Source organism: Parasteatoda tepidariorum, chromosome 5 (assembly GCF_043381705.1).
Source record: "Parasteatoda tepidariorum isolate YZ-2023 chromosome 5, CAS_Ptep_4.0, whole genome shotgun sequence".
In the NCBI taxonomy this organism is placed as follows: Eukaryota; Metazoa; Arthropoda; class Arachnida; order Araneae; family Theridiidae; genus Parasteatoda; species Parasteatoda tepidariorum.
In genome coordinates this window covers 30,669,076-30,685,870 of record NC_092208.1, presented here as the reverse complement: position 1 = coordinate 30,685,870, position 16,795 = coordinate 30,669,076, and the positions used below count along the sequence as shown (strand labels likewise).

The following is a 16,795-nucleotide window of genomic DNA, read 5'->3' as shown; positions in this document are numbered from 1 at the left end:
TGGAATTCGAGTCACCTCATTGGGAGGCGAGCACTCTATCCCCTGAGCCACCACGGTTCTTAAGCCAGTAGTTGACGTTTTCTTACCAATCTGGTGTTAAAAAAAGAAAGAAACAATTTCATGAAGTCATTTTTTTTTTACCTTAGTATATCCAAAGAACGCAGTTGTTTATTACTATCCAACAAAGGTAGAGTGTGCAATCTATTACTCATAAAAACTAATTGGTTGTACAGAAACTTGTCAAATAAGCGTGAAACTCATTTCAATGGATAATCCAAATTCTATGGTTTTATCCAATTAACCAAGAATATTAAATAAAGATGTACATTGCTGCACAGTAAATGCTTAGTTTTCACGGTAGCTAGTTTTTATTGTTTTACGGAAGCTTAAATTGCTGCAAATGAAGCGCAGCATAGTTAGAAGTGAAAGATCACTCATAAAAAAAAGTTGTTGCAACATAATAAAAGGAATAAGTGTTAATTGTGCATTAAAACTTGGCATGAAAATAAAAAATAAACTAAGTTTGTTCTTTGTATAACGTGTGTTTATCTTCATTATAGAATTCGATTTTTTTTTTAAAACTACAAATGCCTAACTATCAGAGTTCGAAAAATTTTGATCCATAGTGTTTTTAAATCATCGAAATTACTTTAAACTTTTATCTGAAACAATATATGAATTAAATAAATTAAATTATGTTCAAATTCGTTAATATTTTGCTTTAGCTTTAATCATATTGTTACACTGTTAAGGAAAAATATGTGTCTACATTTTGATTTCTAATCTTTAGCTAGAAATTCTTTTGCAGCATGAATGAGAATATATTCGGAAACAAAATTAAATATTTAACTATTTAATTATTTATATTATTAATTTAAATTATTTAATGACTTAGACTATTAGTAATTTTTCAGAAAACGTGCTTTCAGTTCACGCAAAAAAACTTTTCTATTATGCGTCTTTGTCAATGATAATTTATTTTATCGGATGTTTACTTATAATTCTTACTCCACGAGTATTGCATATTATTATATTCCATAGTATCTTTAGCTTTAAAAGATAGACATAAACTTAAATTGTTACTATCTTTAAAAAAAATAAAAATTAAAAAAACGCTTATTATACTTAATTATTTTTGATCAAGAGATCCCATGTTGCGAAAGTCAATCTATGCCGTTGAATACTACAGATAAGCAAAGCTGATGTAACTTGATTGTAAAGTTGTTAATATCTATAACATTTAGATTTGCGAGAAGAAATATTATTTATATATTTATATAAATATTATTATACTACATTTTTATAAAACATTATTATAATATATTTAAAATATTCATATAAATATTATATAATTTATACATTTATTTATATAAAAATATTTAAATATTTTATATCCTTATCAACAACATCCTTCTGTACCTCGAAAATGTTTTGAGCAAATTGAAAAATGTTTGCATGCAATTATTTAGTTCATTTATTCGAAAGAAATTCCATGAAAAAATTATTTTTAATTACTATTTATTATATCTTATTATTTTATATAATAATAGTCAAAAAAAATTTAATAGTAAACTATACAAATCTTCGCAGCATTTTCAAGAATGTAATTTCGCATGGCAAAATACAAAATATAATTAATAATAAATTTTGTATTCTGGCATTCACAGTAGTAATTGCCACAAAATTTGAACGAAATCGGTTGAATAGTTTCTGAGAAACTGAATTTGAAAATTTGAAAGCAAACATTCAAAAGTGAAATTTAAAAAATAAAGCAAAACCAACTGTATTTTTTTAATATATGTAGTTTTGAAATACGGGTTATCATAATAAGAGCATTAGTGCAACATTTCAAATAATAAAAATTCAAAATTATGAGACATAATTTTAAAAAATAAAATCGCATTGAAAGGGATTGATAATATAAATGCTCGAGCATGACGCTTTAAAAAAAAAAAAATTTCTTGTTTCCACTTTCCAGAAAAAGAAAATTCTACTCTGTCATAATTCATATTCATATTAAATAATTAAATAATCTAAATTACTTCCTAAAAAGGTTACAAAAAGAATTAATACAAAACTAAACATCGTTTTCCACAAACTGATGTCCTGTTTACTATCATATATGCGTATATATATATTTAGAATTATTTAGTTTGCTGAATTTTCATTCTTAAAAATGTCTTGTCTGTTACTAGTCTGTTATCATCTGTTACCCGCACTAGTAACAAATATAACAAATTTAGTAACAGACATGAGTTAAAAGATTTTCTGTTAAAAATTTAAATTTACTTACTGTTAATGATTTTAAAGCAATAAAAGAAGTATCTTTGTCCAGAAAATGTCAAAATAATTAATATTTCGATAAGACACATAATAATTTCCATCGTGTCCAGCCAATGAAATATCAAATAAAAATAATATTAAAAGTCAGAACTGTTAATGTTGAAGAAGGGCTTGAGAACAATTATAGTTAATATTCTCGTGTATTACTTTTTTTACAATATTCAAGTAACCTTAACCTCAATGAGATTTGCTCAAATTCTTAGAAAAACGTTTTCCCTATTTTGCATACAGTAAAATTACGTCAAAAAATTAAATAATAAATTTTTAGTAATATTTTACGATGAGATTTCCCTCTTAGTAGTAATCGAGTACTTAAACAGTGAAAAAAATTCAAATATGTTTAAAACTTCCTGTGAAACAGGACATCAAAGTTAGCATTTGAACATTGGTTGGTTGGAAACATACGACACCCTTGAAATAACATGGTTATTAATAGGGCAGTTGCATGCCTATATACTCATCATGTTGTATAATACAGACCAATAAAATTTCTGTCATTTTATTTTAAGAAACATGATGCTGCACTTATTCGTTCCATTTTGACTTTTTCATTAGGAACATGAATTGAAATTTTGGGATTCTTAACAATGTTTCGAAAAATGTCACTTCCTGGAAAGGGTGAGGGTTAATTAGATCCCACCCGTATCGTTCTTTACGACTTCCGTCATTGAGCGAAACACGGAAAATATAATTTACTTAGAGAAAATAATTGAATAAGTAGAAAAATAAACCTCAGGGTGCCAACAGGTGTCAATGTACTTATAGTTTTAACCTTGACACTCAAAATGATGATAGCCTATTTAACATGCTTCGAATAAACAAATTAGAAAAATTTAGAAATTAAATAAAAATTTCATATCATTGAAATAATGTAGAAAAAATCAAATTTATTGCAAGCAAATGACTAACTTTATATTGCTATAAGCAAATATTTTTATTAATATGCATATATTCTTGCTATAAGTGCTTTTTAATAAAGATACATTATAAACATATATATTCAACTAAAGCTTTAACAGTTTACAAGAATTAAACGTAATTACTTGCTCAAGAAGCAGCGTTGCAAAAAATTAGAAGTATATTTCGTAACTACTTGAATTTTATATTACATTTTTATATATAAATAATTAAAATATCTATTTCAAGGTAAATTCTTTTTTAACAACTTTTCTAAATCCTGTGGTAAAGTTCATACTTCATACTTAGTTCATTGAAGCTGTTATATATTTTAATTACTTTTATAACTTCTGCGGTGAAACCTTATCAAGTTCATACTTCATACTTAGTTCATACTAGTTGAAGTTGTAATATATTTCATCCCAAAGAGCTAAGATGTCATTCTCATCGAGAGTTCGACTCCCAATGTTTTTATCACACACTTCCATCATTTATTATATAGTTTGAAAGTTTCAAAGTTTCTATTTCATGCTGTCCTCGATTGGTAAATCTTGACTATGAAGAACGCTGCAATTTCAAGCAGACATAGATGGCAGCACCACAACCTACTCATCCCCATCCGACACACAGGAGAAAAACTCCAGTACTATCTATTTTACCATCCAGTGCTATTAGACGATCCGATTAGATTAACTAATTAATCCACATTTTATAGTTAGATGATGTGACATAAAGAAACACAGCTTAAAGTTACATATTTATTCCAGAAACATAACTCGCTTTTTCTGGAAAGACTTCTGAATTCTACAAAAAGGTTCCTGTTTATTGCCAAAAACGTTACTAGTATATTCTAGGCTGTCATATTCTCATTGGCTGTCATTTATTTGCATGAATATCCCGGATTTCTTTTCACAATGTATTATCAAGAAATATTATACTCTCCCCAAAAGTCTTGGAGCAACAACAAAAAAATCGTTTGCTGCAAGTAAGCGTTAGTAATCGTTAGTAAGCGTTAGAAAGTTGTAATCGTTAAGCGTTTCGACTCAATAGTTTCAAAATCTTTTTAATGTATTGCATATCAAGTGTCAATGAAAATAGCTAAGAAAAATATTTATGCAAATTGTAACTTTTTCTTCCTTGAGTTCCTAGTCTACCGTACATTGAAATAACTTTTTTTTTCACTTTTTCATTCGAATTGAATTCGTTTTTCATGGTTAGGAATACAGCGTCCGGTGATAAATCATACCATTTGCTTAATTTTAAGAAATTACTTTTTAATTCAACTTAATCTACAGTATTGATTTATGTTTCAGCACTCAACGAACCGTAACAACAAACTTTCAATGCAACGGGAATGATTTATACATTCGTATGCAAATTATAAAAATTTAAATGAAGTGAAGCATGTATGTTTTGTTGAATGCTTCTCAAGGTTCATCTTTTATTTAAATAATTAAATGTCAGTGATTTAAACTGCATTGAATGACAATGAAATTAATAACATTTTATCTTGCTTCGAAAATCTTATGTCATAAGCATAAAATATAAGTTTCTAAGCCTTAAAAAATTATTATTATTTATATTTTTTATTTTTAATAATAATGGTGTAATAACAGTTTTTATTTCAGGCGGAATATTCAATGTACGCAGCCTTTAGATTAACTACAGTTTTAATTTATATATCATTTTAATTTCAAAATTGAAGGGCTGCTTTATCGAATATAATTCTAGAAATTGCTTTTATTTAACGTCGTTTATTTAAAGTAAACGTCAGTGAAATCAAAATAAACCTCAGAGAATGGCGTTCCAAATAAACTAGCTCCCTCGTTCTTAACGATTTCATAAATAACTAATTTCTGAAATCGTAGTCAAGTTATCATTTTAAAACTTATTCGTTAAAAAATAGCAAAACTTTTAAAAATAATTTGTTAGTCTATATGGCTTCGAAATAAAATAGGAAAAAGGGTAAATCGTTTTTATTTAAACTTCTTTTTTAAGTAACCATCCTAAAACCAAAATGAGCTTCTGCATCAAAGCATCGAGCATAGTGTATGACATTCCCTATTATAGAATTGTTTTTGGTGATTTCAAAAAATTTTTAAAAGGTGGAGCCCTCCCCTCCTGCTCTTTCAAAAAAAGTTTAGTTTAAAATCCCTAAACAAGAAAAGAGTTATCATATATTATATATCAATCAGAAATACTCACTCAGACTATTAATCTTCTGATAACAAAGAGTATTTACAAGAATTATGAAATATTTCATTATAATATGCATTTTTTTTTAAATCACTTGTCTAAAAAGGTTTATTTTGAAGATTATCATACCCCAATAAGTTTCATTATTATTAATGAAACTTTTCAGTAGTCGAGTGTCTCAAAATTCTAAATCACTAAAATCGTGACAATTTTTAAGCTACTCCTTGTATATTAATTTGAAACACACAAAAATAAATGTTGTTCTATTTTTTCACTCATTATTCCTTTCATGATAAAATAGGAATTATAAAACAATAAATAGGATAGATAATTTTTCTTTTCTCGTTTTTTTAATAATAAAAAGGGAGATCTTTTTTTTAAAAAAATACTTTTTCGTAGGCGAATTCACACTAATCTGTTGTTAGCAAACAAGTTTGAATAAAAAAAATATATTCGTTTCATAAACTGCTGCAGAGAAATAAACATCAAAGGGGATCGTGCGGCCCTCCTTGAAACTTTCAAAATATTATTAAAATTTGATTTTCTTTAGTTTTAAATTTTTGTCAATGTAAATAACAACAAAAAAAAAATTCATCTGTATATTTAGAAATAATGAAACACTAGAACACTGTATTTTTTCTGAACTTGAACCATATTTAAATGGAACATAACTTTTGTTAAATGTGTTTAATTCCTTTTTAATATTGTTAAAGAATTTTTAGTTTTCGCTCAAAAATATGTTTTTGATAGAGAATGTTTTGAGAGAATTATTAAATCAATCAACTGCAGTTGATTGATTTAATAATTAATTTAATAATAATAGTTGATTTAATAGCAATAAATTAATTATTGAAATTGTTATTTAAAACTCTTGATAGGTATATTTGCAGATTACCGAAGTCAAGCATCACTGGCTGCGGTCAGTGTATGGGTGGGTGACCACTTGAATCAGTCTGCGTAGAAACCGAGGGTGAACAGTATTTGGTCCTCGTTAAACTGTTCTACCGTGAAGTGTTCGACTTCGAGTGCAGGTCGTCGGGCTACCGAGGCGGAGGTCGCCATCCCCTTTGCAGAGGATCAAAATTGCAATGGCATGTCTTCGGATCATCCTCAGGGATGTTTTCCAGACCGTCGCCAATAGCCCATTGTGCAGCTCTAGTGCGACGGAAATGAATTACAACAACAACAATTAAAATCTCACTATTTCCTTTCTAAAAATTTATTCTTCAAATTCTAAAAATTTATTTTACAAAAATGTATTCTATAGAATAGATTTTTATAGATAGGTTCTCTTTAAATCTGCCGGAGCTGAAAGTTTGAAGAAAGGTGCATCCTGTGCGATTCATCCTTGCTGTGTGTTTGTGTGATATGCGCAATTGTTGTGGACCATTTACGTGTTCTTAACTTATATTTTAAGAAAAGAATATCGATAAGCTTGTATTAAACAATGATGATAAGAATGTATTGCTTTTATAGTTGAGTGAAGTTATATTTATATTGTGTTTTGTTTTAAAATAAAATAATTAAGTAGTGAAATGTTTGTCATGATTTTATTTGATATATTTTTTTATTCTTAACTACTGCATTGTGTAATTTATTTTAGTCATTATAGTTATGTTTAAGTATTATGAAAATTCAAGAAATTTTAAAGATATCAGAAGCAATTTTATTTTAACATCATTGTAAAACATTAACTCTAACTTATGAGTAAATTATACTACTAGCATTGTATTTATTACTTCAATTTTGCAGTTCAAATTTGAGATAAGTGTATATATATTTTTATGATGTTTAAATTAATGTAATTGTAAAATAATGATAATAGTAAAAATTTATTTGGCTTAATATTTAAAATTTAGCAGAACATTTATTTACATTATTGTAAAAACAGAAAATTTAAATCAGAGAAGAATCTTGTTTAAATTTTTATATATAAGGTTCTTTGCAAAAGCAACTTTTTTAAATGCATAATATATGTTTTTTTCTTAAGACTAATTCTTCATAACACATACTATATAATCAGAGAAAAACAAAGAATGGAATTGTCTTAATCAAAAATCTATTCTGTTATAGTAACTTTCTCAAAAGAGTAATTGATTGTAGTCAAATTTTTATCATTAATACTAAAGGCAACTTTTAAAAGATAACGTAAAAAAAATTATTATTTTTTAGTCTCATTCTTGTATGCAATTATGTGTTTGTGCAAATTTAATTTAGATAACACAAAATATTTACTGACAGTTTTGAAATTAAAATGTTCTGTAAATTTTTTGCAAAGATTGTTAGTTTAATTGAACATAACACCTTTAAATAATTATCGAATTGATGAAAATTTCTGATGTGCCCATAAAAGTTATTTTAACATTATAAAAAAAATATTAGCAATTTTCATGATATTAGTTGCCTTCCCGGTTTCATTCCCTGGAAAAATTTCTACCGTGTGTTGAAGTTTTGTTTTTAGGTGTTTTGCTAAATAAAATTTCAAATACTAAAAGAGTAAAGTTACGTAAGTATTTCTCCATTTAGCAATTCCAGTGAAAAGAGAGGGGGAAAAAATATGTGTAAATTTGTTGAAGTAAGTAATTTGAATATTTTTAAATTTTGTTCTTTATTGTGGCAATTATTACAAGAAATGTCCACTTAAAAATCGAACAATTTTAATATTATAAAGGGAAAACATTTTAAGTTTAAATTTCCACTCAGTTCGAATGTAAATATATAACTTTATAATTATATAGTGTGATTTTTATTACATAATTTCAGAATATAAATAATGAATGATAATTGTGAAATTACACATGGCTGAAGTTACACATTTAAAAAATATATATTACAAACTAACAAATTAAATTGAGATTTTGATAAAATGAGTCCAGTTTTTAAAAAAAAAATTAAGAGTACATTTCAAAATTGAAGACTTAAAAATTATTAATGATATAAAATTTGTCAGAAAACCCATTGTATGAATAAAAGAAAAAAATATTAATAAAAGTTGCAATAAAATATTATTTCCTAATTAAGTTTGAAATATTCAAAAAAATCAGCTGAACATAAGACATACTTCGGAGTAAGGAGGATAAAAATGGAAGGTAGCAGAATTCGCTAATATAATTTTATTTAGCATTTCTGTATTGCTAAGTAAATAATGCATAGAATGACATAAAACTATTGTTCTATGTTTCATTGCTTCACAACAATACAGAAAATTAAGTAAAAGTATATCGCCGAATTATTCTACTGCTTTCCATATCTTCCTCTTGCTTACTTCAAAAAAATAAAAAGCAAAGCAAAATAACATCAGAAAATACAAAGTCTAATATTATATAGCATCAAAACTAATGCAAAATAATATTATGGTGAACGCTAGATAATATTAGTTTGCATAGAATCTAATATTATATAATGCTGAGCAAACAGCGACCTCTTATATCTTTCTAATATTAGAAGTTGTGCAAGATAACGTTAGATTTTGCCGATTTTCTGATGTTATCTATTATTAGGTGCTACTTGGATAAGAATTTATTTTTCAAAAGTAGAAAAAATTATTTTTATCTAATTTTTTAAACATTTTATTACATTATTTCCCAGCGCGTACTAAAATGCACTAGAGATGCAAGCAAAGGTTTGATTGTTTGATGTTCTAATTTCGCAGACTATTTAGTGTGTTCACTATAAATTTAATTCTGTTGACATATTTCAAATAATATTGAAAAATTGACAACAGCCATATATTTTTATGGATGGTCTTTTCTACACTAGGGAACGCTACAAGCTCGGTACCGCCTAAATTTCCTGTTTACTGTTTCCGTTGTATTTTAAAGCCATTTGGCATCATTGTGTTTTGAGATTCTTGCAAACAATGTATTTGATTACTTATTACTTGTGTTTACAATGCTAACAATACTGGTGTTTACAATGCTAAAAGTGTTAACACTAACGTAAGATGGTGCACAGCTTGCAACAAGAACAAACAGTAATAAACTTATGGAAAGAGGCCATATCAAGACTGCCAAAAAAGCGAGTTATTCAAAATCTAGCAACCATGTCACCTTTTTTAACAATATATCTCTAAAAAACTAAAACAAATTTTCACTTCAAACTCACCAGAATTACATATTAACATTAATATCTTATGAAATATGGCAGATTTGAGCTCAGAAATTATCTAATTTATTTCTTTTATTGAAAACAAAATTATCCGTTTGAAAACATCGCCTATCAGAATAACATGTAGTAAGCAGCTGCAAACTTTTTAACCGGAACTAGAGTAAGCAAATTGTTAGACATAGGATGACAACGCCATCTACTAAAGAAAAAGTGAACAATAACATGTGATATTATTTGTTCAATTAACTGCAATTTTATCCTCTATAAAGAATCAGGCTGCAAGTTGTTTGTTTACATTTTAATTTTTGTATCTCGTTGCGTTTGTTTGCTTACCTATTTATCTCTATGGAGCTTGATAGTTGCCTTTACTGTTTAAGAAATTTTCTGTAATCATCAACATGTTGAAAAAAAAAACTTATTAACGCAGTGTGTGTAGTATGAAAATTTCTATGATAGTTATATAATTTATAGAATTAGTCATGAAATATAAAAGTGTAAAGATTCGCAGAAAAGTTATTTTCATTACAAATATCGTTTCCCTTTCTATATTAAGTAAAAGCCTTTTTATGTGGCATGAGTGTAAAAAATAAATGAGCAAAAATTTTAAGGGACGTTTTTGTCAACAATCACTTGTAAGCAATTTCAATGGAATGTAAACCCTTATTTATGTAAAAAGAAATTCCGTTGTGAGTCATTTGAATTCTTGCTATTTTATTCTTACTGAAAGAATGAGTGATGAAATATTGACAGATAACAATATTGGCAATTACTCTAAGGAAAAAGCTTATTCTTGCAATTTGTGTGATAAAAAATTTTCCTATAAAAGTAATCTACATCGACATGTCAGCAATCACTCTAAAGAAAAAGCTTATTCATGCAGTGTGTGTGATAAAAAATTTGCTCTAAAAAATTCCTTAACTCGTCATATTAGTATTCACTCTAACGAAAAAGCTTATTCATGCACTATATGTGATAAAAAATTTACAGAGCGAAGTAGTTTGACTCAACATGTTCGTATTCATACAAAAGAGAAGCCTTATGTGTGTGATATATGCGATAGAGCATGCACTTTCAAGGGTGATTTAATTTCTCATTATCGTATTCATACAAATGAAAAGCCTTATTCATGCAGTATCTGTAAAAAAAGGTTCACTCAAAAAACTAATTTAAACCAACATTATCGCACACATACTAATGAGAAACCTTATTCGTGCAACATATGCAATAAAGGATTTCCTCGTAAAAATTATTTAAATTCTCATTACCTTACTCATTCTAAAGAAAAGTGTTTTTCATGTAGTTTGTGTGATAAAACATTCAAATATAAAAGGAGTTTAACATATCATTCTCGATCACATACTAAAGATTAACTTCATTCATTTGTGTATTACAGTAAAACTAACTTGACTATCTGGAATGCATAGGAATCGGAAAATTTAGGACACTTTTGTGCCAAAAATATGAAACCTTACTGTATGAGAAAAAAATGCTCACCTTAATGAAAACAAAATAGTAGAATTCCAAGCGTAACAGAGGGGAAATCACACAAGTATTTTATCCTTAAAAATGTATTAAATATATGTGAAAACAAAAAAAATTGCAATAATATGCTAATTTAAGGTGCAATGTTTAATTTAATTGCATAAAATAATAAAAGACCCTCATAATTTAATTGCCAAATAATTAAAAGTGTCCGTAACAGAGGAGACAAAGAAAATCCCATATTTTTGACATGCACTGTTATTTCTGCTATATTCTGTGATTCTTAACATCCTAAACATTATTTGTAATTTTTTTTTTTTTAATATCACATTGCAAGGTAAAATAAATTATTATAAGAGTTTTTAAATTACTTACACATTTTTATTAACTTCAAAAAAATGCCATGTAACAGAGGGGACATTTTACAAATTTGACAAATAGTTACAGGGAAATATCATGCCATATAATTAAACATTGCACCTTAAAGTAGCATATTATTGCACAGTTGTTTGTTTTCGCATATATTTAATACATTTTTTATGAAAAAATGTGTGATTTCCCCTCTGTTATGCTTGGAATTCTACTACTGATTTCAGTTGGCATGGAATTCAACAATAATTGTCATAATGCTAATGATTATTATTTTCGATCCTGGGAATAATATATCAAGATATCCATAAAAGGAAATTTCGCAGCACATGTTCCTAATAAATCTTTCAAAGAAGTTGCTGCTTATAAAAAAAAATGAAGAGGAAATAGAAAAATTATAATAGCCCATAAAAATTACTTGAGATTTTTAAAAAAAACTGAGAGGTAGTGTTTTTTCTAACCGCTTTTTATAATTGAGTGAAAATAAATGGTATGGGAATGTTTATTGAGAATTGATTGGTATTTTGCTATCTATTTTCAAACGTTACAGATTTTTTAAAAAAAACTGAGAGGTAGTGTTTTTTCTAACCGCTTTTTATAATTGAGTGAAAATAAATGGTGAGGGAATGTTTATTGAGAATTGATTGGTATTTTGCTATCTATTTTCAAACGTTACAATTCATTTTTAGGCGAGATTATATACAGTAGGGAACCGATTATCTGGAACGATCAGGACCATCGCTGTTCCGGATAACTGATTTTTCCGGTTTTCTGAATCGCTACAAAAAGCCGTTTTTTTATTCTTAAACCTAACTAAAAAAAAAAAACAACATTTTTTTTTGGAAATAATCTTAAAAAGAAGAAAAAACGATGAAGTAATACACTAATGATTATTTCCAAAATGATGGTAAGGTAAACATCTTTCAAAAAAGAAAGAGAAATCCTAAAATCTTGTGAGGAAAAAAAAAAAATTTTTTTTAAATAGCGGGGAAATTTATCGAATTTCGTTCCGGTTTTTTGGTTTTTCTGATTTCCGGATAACGGATTCTGTACTGTATTTCTGAAAATTCCAGTTACTCGGGTTACAGTTGGTTGACTTCTGCAAAGTCTGGCTTTTATTGTATTTATATGTCACTCCAAGGAAAGTATTTAAACGAACATCACTGTGTTTATTAAAGAGAAGCCTTATTTGTAAAATTTGTGTAATAAATGTTATTTAACATAAATATGTTTTTACTAAAGAGAAAGCTTATTCATGCATCATTTGGGATGTAAAATTTAAAGGTTCAACTTGTATTACTCTAAAATTTCACATTAAAATGAAAACTTGTATTTCCAATAGTAGGTGCATGCGTTCCAGCATTAATGTGAAGCATATCCATCAAAATTTTATTTTTATTCATATGAGGGAGTAGTCAAACATTTTTTATGTATGTAATAAAATATTTAGGCTTGGTAGTTAAATTATAATTGCATTAAATTATATTAATATGAATTATAATGTTAAATTATAATTGAATATGCAATTGGTTTAATGCTTAAATTATAATTGAAAAATTATAATAATAGTAATTGCATATAAAATTGCTTTAGTTAATATTTTTTTTATACATAAAAGAGAAGCATTTTTATGCATTACATGTAATAAAATATTCACCAAAATGCTACTTTGTGTGTACGAAGTCAGATTGATTTAATTAATATTGTTTGTTATTGCAGGTCGGCTGTAAGTATATACCTCCCTTATTATTTCGGGGAAAAAATATTGATTTAAATTCAGCAAAGTTAAGCTCAAGTAAGAGGTAAAAAAATTATTAATCTTTTATCAGATATTCAGCAAATGAAAGATTATTTTTATGAGTGAAATTTAGAGTGATAAAATTATTATTCTAAATTTCACTCATAAAAATAAAGAAAAATAATCTTTCATTTTGTTGAATATCTGCTAAAAGATTAATAAATTTTTTTTTTATCACCAAGCACTAGGTTTTTATTTATTGAATCCTGGTGATAGCTTATGAATTTATAAATACTATTTTCTGAGTGTAAATCTACTGAGACCAAATATTTACATTGTTGAATCAATTCTGCTGCCAAGTATAGTTTGTCTAAAGTAAGAACTCCCCTAGCCATTCGTCTGGACCCATGTAGATAACCATGGTAACGATGTATAACTATTTCAAGTAGGGGTATGGGGTGATTGTTTTGACCAGAGAAGGGGAATCTTTTCCTTCAGTCTAATGTCTCAGCCCCAAAGTGAAGAGAAGGTACCCTCCCTGAAATGGGCTATTTTTGTTTCCATAGTAGCAGACGTCCCCAGACTTTGCGGCGGGGGGACTTCTTACCTTAGACAAACTATAATTAATATTGTGGTGCTAAATTTTCATTTAAGGGTGAAATAAGCAGAATTCATTTTAAAAGTCTTTCTTGAATGCAAGTTTTCCTCAAAACCTTTGTTATTTTCTGAGCCGTATTCCAAATTTTGTTTGCAAGGTTATGAAAGCTAATAGTTGGGATTTACAAATATACTTGTAGTAATAAATAGGATGTTAATTGAAGGCAAAGTAGCTGAGATTTTTTTCAAGGAGTGAAAATACTGTTTGACTTTTTATGGTAGAGTGAAATAGGAGTATGGTAAAAATATGCATAGCATTATAGATTTCTAAGATGAATTTAATAATAATAATGAAAACTTTTATGGATGATATAAAAAATTGTAAAAAGATATATACTATTTTGATTTTTTTTTACATTTCGCATATTTCGTATTGATACACTCAAGAATTTAAATAAAATATTTTTATTAAAACTTGAATTGCATCTTTTTTCTTTTTTTTTTTACTTTATCATTATTTTACAGCATCATCGAATTTAAACCTTAATGATTTTATTTTGCTCTTTAAATTCAGTTCCTTGCTCTGATATTCAAGTTAATATTTCTAATAACTTTTCTTTCAACAACTTTTAAAAATTTTCTTCCTGTTCAGCATTGAAAACCCTTTTACAGAGGCAGCTATTGTCAAGGATTAGTTAAATTTAGATTATGGTTACTGTTAAAGAAATATTATTAATGTGGATTGTTCAGGATTATGTAATATGAATAATGTAAATAAACGTGTCATTAATAACAAGTTGTATTGTAAATAGAATAATAATCAATTTCAACTAAATACAAAAAATAAATAAAGGAACAAATTATAAAGAAATTTGATAAAATTAAGGGTAATGTGTTTGTTTAAATGATTTGTACAATGCTAATTGTTACGCAGTAACTCTATAGGCTCAGTGGTAAATTTATGCGAGATCGACAAATTAGTATCTCAACTCTTTCTTAGCTATCCAACATCAAGTTTTTAATCATTCTTTTCTTTAGGCACACATTACAGTATTATTTATTTTTTTGCACACAAAGCATTAGGCGAACTGATCTCCGCAATTTGTAAGCGCACTGCATTAAGTAAAGTGATCATTCCATTTTTGGAGAATTTTAGTCTTATCTCTCAAAATAACACCAATCTTAGTTCTAGGTATGAAATCCTGTCAGCCAAGGTTTATACCACGAAAGAAAGATCTGCACTCATTTGACCCTCTAAGATGTTCGACATCTCTGAAAAGGTCTTTGTGAAATATCTTTTTTCTATTCAGGGGACTTTTTTTCCTCTCTTCCAGCAACTCTATATTCTTCCACTGATGATCTAGGATATTTTTTATTGAACATGTTTTTGTTAGCATCATTTTTTCTTTGGGTCACATAATGTCAGTCTGCATCAAACCAATCCCTTTTCAATTTTAACTACTACTGTATTACTTGAGTCCAAAAATGCTTCTTTGAATTTAATATCCCTGATAGTCTTCTAAGACTCACTACCCTTACACTAGATAAGACCATGCAACGAAATTAAATTCAGAACCAATTGAAATTAGAAATGCATAGACAGGGTGATGCACTGGTATGCTTAATTTTAAACATAGCATTAGAAAAGATCATTCGTGACTCCAAAAGAAAAAAACATCAGAGGAAATATAGCTGCATTTGCAGATGAAATTGATATCATCGCAAATACACCTGATGTGAAATAGGTTTTACTAGTCCTGGAAAAGGAGGCAGGTAAAACGAATCTTACAGTCAACCAGAAAAAACTAAATATATGCAGGGCTCTAAGGTAACGGACTCTACTCATCGGCAAATTGGTTAATTTAAATTTGCGTAAGTTGATAGCTTTACATAACTGAGCTTTGAGGTTAACATTGACAACAACATCACAACTGAAATTCAGAGGCAAATCAGTGCTACTAACAGATGCTTTTACGGATTAAAGAAGTATCTAAAATCAAACTTATTTAAAAAGACTAAGTTATTAATTTATAAATGTTCAATCAGATTTATACTTATCAGATACTATGGACTATGACATAAAAAGATGAAAATGCTCTGGGAGTCTGTAGATAGTAAGGACTATTTTTGGAGGAATATAAGTTGATGGCTTGTGGCACAGAAACCCAAATTTAAAACTTTATAATACATTCAAATAACCTAACGTCATCAAATACATAAAATTCCAAAAATTAAATGGGCTGGTCATGTTACTAGAATGAACAAAGAACGTCCAACACAAAAAATATTCTTGGTCAGATCCAACCTCAGATGGGTTAACTGTCTAGAAAGGGATCTCGCCATTTTAAGAGTGATTAATATTGGAAGATCATGGCCAAAAATAGAGAAGAAAGTGAAAAAATTATTGAGCAGGTCAGGGCCCAGCCAGAGTTGTAGTGCTACCGAAGAATTGTACAAAAATCTTTAGTAAAAAAGAATGTTTACAATTAAGGTATCGGGTTACCAATCTTGGATCAAGTGGTGCAAAAAATGAGAAAGAGCTGAAGAGAAAAAGGAGGTCCAATTAAAAAATTTCAGAAAAGATTAGAAACTAAAGCCTATGAATGGCTAATGTTGTTGTTCATTTACGACGCACTAGAGCTGCACAATGGGCTTTTGGCGACGGTCTGGGAAACATCCCTGAGGATGATCCGAAGACATGCCATCACAATTTTGATCCTCTGCAGAGGGGATGGCACCCCCGCTTCGATAGCCCGACGACCTGCATGCGAAGTCGAGCACTTTACGGTAGAACAGTTTAACGAGGACCAATACCGCACACCCTCGGTCCCTACGCAGTCTGATCCAAGTGGTCACCTACCCGCTCACTGACCGCAGACAGTGATGCTTGACATCGGTGATCTGCTGGGAACCGTGTCTGAACGATCAGTCCACTCTATGAATGGCTAAAGGAACACGAAAAAAGTAATTTTAATAAAAAGGAGCCACACCTTTTTCTGTCTGATACTTTGGAAAAACAAAGCCATAAAGCACAAATCTGTAACATGCTAACAGAAAAATTGACAG

The 16,795-nt window shown here is 28.2% G+C and overlaps 1 protein-coding gene across 1 annotated transcript; it reads left to right on the top strand.

The window, feature by feature from the left end:
- Nucleotides 1-10,271: 10,271 nt before the first annotated feature.
- Nucleotides 10,272-10,913, top strand: LOC107449341 (gastrula zinc finger protein XlCGF57.1). The gene has a single exon (XM_071181025.1). The coding sequence runs from the start codon at nt 10,272-10,274 to the stop codon at nt 10,911-10,913; it is 642 nt and encodes a 213-aa protein (XP_071037126.1).
- Nucleotides 10,914-16,795: the final 5,882 nt, after the last annotated feature.

Excerpts from the sequence above, each read along its gene's own strand:
- LOC107449341 (XM_071181025.1), top strand. The coding sequence starts at position 10,272 with ATGAGTGATGAAATATTGACAGATAACAATATTGGCAATTACTCTAAG.